Source organism: Nannospalax galili, unplaced genomic scaffold (genome assembly GCF_000622305.1).
Source record: "Nannospalax galili isolate Female #2095 unplaced genomic scaffold, S.galili_v1.0 scaffold211, whole genome shotgun sequence".
Classification (NCBI taxonomy): domain Eukaryota; kingdom Metazoa; phylum Chordata; class Mammalia; order Rodentia; family Spalacidae; genus Nannospalax; species Nannospalax galili.
This window is the reverse complement of record NW_008329624.1, coordinates 2931280-2936597: the sequence shown is the minus strand read 5'-3', so window position 1 is coordinate 2936597 and position 5318 is coordinate 2931280. Positions and strand designations below refer to the sequence as shown.

At 43.5% G+C, this 5318-nt stretch overlaps 1 protein-coding gene across 1 annotated transcript in view; it reads right to left on the bottom strand.

Annotated features, from left to right (window-relative positions):
* Snx9 (sorting nexin 9) overlaps positions 1 to 4931 on the bottom strand; it is a 77142-nt gene extending 72211 nt beyond the window's left edge. The window contains exon 1 of the mRNA XM_008839443.3: positions 4849 to 4931. Coding sequence (XP_008837665.1) covers positions 4849 to 4926 — 78 coding nt within the window. The 5' untranslated portion in view covers positions 4927 to 4931. The remainder of the gene's footprint in view (positions 1 to 4848) is intronic.
* Positions 4932 to 5318: the final 387 nt, after the last annotated feature.

The following is a 5318-nucleotide window of genomic DNA, read 5'->3' as shown; positions in this document are numbered from 1 at the left end:
ATAGGTTAATGCTGTTGTAATGAAATGCTTCTTCTAATTAAAAAAAAAAAAAATTACATTTATTTGTTTTGTGTTCTGTGTCTGAGCACATGCATACACGTCATGGTGCATACATGGAAGTCAGAAGACCAGTTGCAGGAGTAGGTTCTTTCCTTCCACCACGTGGGTCCGGGAGATCAAACTCGGGTCATCAGGTTTGGCGGCAAGCACCTTATCCATTGGGCCATTTCACCACCCCCCACCTTCTTTTCGGTGACTAGGTCTCTCAGTGGCTCAGAGTTCACCAAGTAGGGTAGGCTGGCTGGCCATGGAGTCCCAGGGATCTCCCTGCCTCCATTTCCAAGCAACAGCCACCATGTCTGTTTTATTATTGTGGACTCTGGGGACTGAACTGAGACCTTCACGCTTGTGTGGGAAGCCGAACTATCTTCCCAATTCTTGAGTATATTGTCTATAACATGTATACCCCAGGGAGTAAAACTGGAAACTGTAAAAGAGATCAATGAAAGGGACGACCATAGAAAATGTGATCTGCACTAATTTGCCTCAAGTTTACTGGAGTCAATACTGTTTGTTCACACTCATACTCTAGGGGATTTTCAAGCTAAAAGAAACAATTTTCAGGTCAGCAATTAGATTAATGGGCTATTTTCTAAAATTAGGAAATTACTAATTTTGTTAGAATGGCATTGTTCTGTATTGTGTGTGTGTGTGTGTGTGTGTGTGTGTGTGTGTGTTGTGTGCATGCGTGTATATGCACCTATGTGTGTACATGTGGAGGCCCAAAGATAACCTCAAGTGTTGTTCTTCAGGCACTTTCTTTAAAAGATTAGATCTCCCACTGGCTAGACTTCACCAAGTAGACTAGGCTGGCCGGCCAGAGAGGCCTAGGAATCTGTCTTTCTCCACTTCTCCAGGGCTGGGATTACAGGTGTGATACCATGCCTAGATGGTTTGTTGTTCTGGGGATGGAACCAGGGTCTACAAAAGTAATTTAGACAGGGTCTCTTGTAGCCTCAGCTGGCTTGGAACTCACTATGTAGACCAAGCTGTCCTTGAACTCACAAGAGATCTGCCTGCCTTTGCCTCCAGTGTGGGATAAAAGGCATGCACCACCATGCCAAGGTCAGTAATTTATTTTTAATGTGTATGAGAGATGTAGGTATACCGTGTGTGTCTGGTACCTACAGAGGCCAGAAGAGGGTGTGGGATCCCCTAGAACAGGAGTTAATGATGGGTATCAGTCAGCACATGAGTACTGGGAACTGAACCTGGGTCCTCTGGAAGAGCAGCCAGTACTCCCAACTGCTAAGCATCTCTCCAGCCTCTGAAAGTACCTTATTGACCAAGCTTTCTCTTCAGTCTCCTGTTTTGTTTCATAAAATAGAGGAGCCTTACTATGCTAGTCAGGCAGGTCCCAAACATTTGACTTAAGTGATCCTCCTGCCTCAGTTTCAAGAATAGCAAGGACTATAGGCACATTGAAATCTTTGGGGATGAAATGATAAACCATGGTAACTGCTTCAAATCAATCAGATGTGTTACAAGAGAAGAGAGCAAGGCTGGGCGTGGTGGCACACACCTTCAGCCCCAGCACTCGGGAGGCAGAGGCAGGCGGATCTCTGTGAGTTCAAGGCCAGCCTGGTCTACATAGTGAGTTCCAGACCAGCTGGTGCTACAGGGAGACCCTGTCTCAAAAAGACCAAAAACAAAACAAAACAACCCCAAGAGAGTGAGAGGAACAACTGGATCTCAAGTGACACAAGATTGGTCTGGCTGATAACTACTAATGCTGGGTAACAGGAGGGCAACAAAGCCATTTATGATAAATATTCAAAATTTTTTAAAATAGAAACTTGAAAATACATGTGTGTACTTTATACCACGCAGAGCACACATCGTAGTATACTGTGGAGAGAAAAATAAAATAAGGCCACTTCAATCTGAAGGAATTTCTGAATGCAACAGGCAGGTGCAAACATACATAGTAACTATAGCAAGACTGGGCAGGCACAGGCTGGTGGGGCATCAGGGAGTATCCAGGGAGAGCACCAAGGATTTCCATTCTCTCTGGAGAAATTGTTTTAAATACCAAAGTTGGAAGACAGTTTTCTATTCTGTTGTAAAACAAACTGGCACTGGTGATGGGGTGACCAGAATGAGGATGTCAGGTGCTGCTAGTACATGGATGAAAGAACAGTCACAACAAACACGGTTCACTCAGAGCATGTGTGCAAGAAAGAGTATGTATGTTCACCTGTCAAAGTGTGTATAAAGACAGTGTGTACTTTATTGTGTGTGCTTGTGAAAGTATGGGTGCATATGTATTTTGTGATATATGTGAGACTCTATGTTTAAGAATGTGAGTAAGGGGCTGGAGAGATGGCTCAGTGGTCAAGAGCACTGGCTGCTGTTGCAGAGGACCCTGGTTCAGTTCCCAGAACCCACATGGTGGCTAACAACCATTTGTAACTCCAGTTCCAGGATATCTAACATACTCTTCTGGCCTCCGCAGACACTGCACAATATAGGTGCACTTACATACATGCAGGTAAAACACTTATACACGTTAAAAATAATTTGTTTAAAAAAGAATGTGAGTGTGCATTTGTGAGAGTATGTGTAAGAGTGCTGGGTATGGAAAAGGATGTACTTTATAAGACTGCATATGTGAAGGTATATATACATGTAACAGTTTATACGTGCATACATGTTACAGTATGAGTTGTATGAGTATGGGTACATATATGTGTTCAAATGCTGATGCATGCACAAGAGAGTGTGCACTTACATACATGCAGGCAATATACTCATACACATAAAATAAAAACATTTTTAAAAAAAAACAGATATTACGTTGACTTGGGAAAATTACCTCTAAGCAAAAAAAAAAATCCCTAATCCCCTTTCTTAGGGTATTGCCTATGCTTCCCCCACAGTATTACAGGAGAGAGAGAGAGAGAGAGAGAGAGAGAGAGAGAGAGAGAGCATGCACAGAGAGAATAAAGAACTGGGCCTGATGGTGGGGTATCCTACAACCTATAGCTGACAGGAAGCCACTGGGGAGGGGTGACATGGTTAGGCTGGCATTTTTAGACAAGCCATGGACTTGAGAGACAGAGGCCAGGCAGGAAGGCACACAGCCCGGGTAATAAGAGGAGAGCTTACTCAAGGTGTTGACAATAGAGACAGACAGACAAAGACTAGATGTGAACAAATCTGAGGAAATAAAAACCAATAAAAGTTGGAGTCTCATCTGGAATGACTAAATAGACATAGCAGCAAGGGGGAAATGAAGAGAATTCAGAGGGAGGATTGGTACAGTGTGCTGGTGCTGGTAACAGCAAGTACCACAGACATGGTAAGTCTGAGTGCTTGTGGAAAGACTAAGTAAAGATGGACAGCTGATCCAGGGTTTGAGCAACCTGGTCAGACTATAAATACCGTGGGTTTACCATATAGGTGGCAATAAATAAATCAATCCGAGAATGGGCCCAAAATGGAATGATCTAGAAATACTAATATTCCTGACCCAGAAAGAATGGGATCCACAAATAGAAGGCCAGAGGCAAATGGAAAGGCAGAGGAACCAACAGTGTCCAGTGTCACACACTGTCACTATCCCATGCTGCAATCTCCAGGAACAAAAACAAACGAGAAGACCTCTGACCAACAAGGAGTCTAGGGCAAGGGCAAAGTCTCTCTAGAGACCTGCACCACACATGTATTCAGAATGTGGGTGACATAAGCAAAAGATAGGGCACAGAGGAGACACAATACATGGTGTGGAACCCAGAGGCGGTGGTAGGACTAGGGAGGACAGGACAAGGAGCAGAAGCTGGCAAGGTGCATGGAGATATGTCACAGCTAGCCGCTTGGTGGTATTGGGGAGGAGGTAAAGAGAGCCAGCAGCAGGTCAAGTCTGTTCATTTGAGAGCTACAAAGACTCATTCTCATACCTGCTCTCGTTCTTCTGAATGAAATGTAACGGCGATGATTGTTCTTGGAACTTTATTTAAAATAGGGCTCATGTCATAATGTTATATGCTTTAAGGATAATTACAATAAAAAGGACAATTAAACACAGTGAGGTGACTAACACAGAGATAACAGAAAACACTTGAACAGGATCTTGATTTTAAAAATGAGTATTAGGTTTGCAGTCTAGCATGTAATGTAGTGTAAGCATGAGCATCCCAGTAATGAAGATCGCAAAAGAAATCCAACAATTAAAGATCTTCTTTTAAAAGGAAATGCCAAATCGCCAAGAGAACCTGCCTGAACTCACAGGTCACAGATGCCTATTAGAACAGCAACACAGCAGCCATGTGAGCAGAGATGCATACACACATGCGAACATGAAGGTCTGTGCGCACACAGGTTCCGAGATGGCTTTGTGAGGATACAGAAAAGTACACCACATGCAGTCACTTCTTACAAAAGCTGAAGCAGTCACCTGTAGGGCAGCAAAGATCACTCCTCTGGGAACTAAGCTAATACACACTGCTTTCTGGGAATCCAATTTAAGGATAAATCTTAGAACAGTGATAGTGATCAGTAAACTAAGCTGCTTAGGAACGTCAGCGCCACAGCTTATGTATTCTAGAACCAGGGCAGGGTACCTGAAAGGTTACAAATAATAAAGAAAAGCATAAAGAGGTATAATAAACGCAGTCATGCATTCCATGATCTTCAGGGTCAGGAGGCTGTTTTTCTCACTGTTTATACAGCAGTTTATACAGCACCATCAATACTTCATAAACAACAGGTGAAAAATTGATGTGAGCTGATCAACACCAAAAAAGGGTCAAATTAAAAGTTCAATCCTAAGGGCTACAAACATCTTACCGGATTAGTTATTGTGATGATCTCCCCCTCACTAACCGTCAGCTCATTGTTTCCTGGTTCAGCAGCAAAATCATACATGACCCGAGCCTGCTGGGAGCAGAAAGGAAAAGAGCAAGTTACAAATGCAAAGCGAACATAAAACCCCAACAACTTCACAGCTTGTAAACACGCTGGTGTGAACCCCACAGTGGCTGTGGCTGATCTGGAAGAAAGACAGACAGCTCAGAATGACTGACTCCTGCACAAGGATGGCCACAGCCCCTGCCCACATTGCACTTAGAGGTCAGCCCTATAAAGTACAACCTCAGATACTCCTGCTTCATTAAGAAAAGGCAAGCCTTCCTGTTAGGAGGCAGGAAATAGATACAGGTGTTTACTACAGGAACACTCAATCAGGAAGCCACGAGACGTACATATAGCATGCTGTGTCAGGTTGGAGCTAGACACTGGGATGACTTTTGATACTGTGG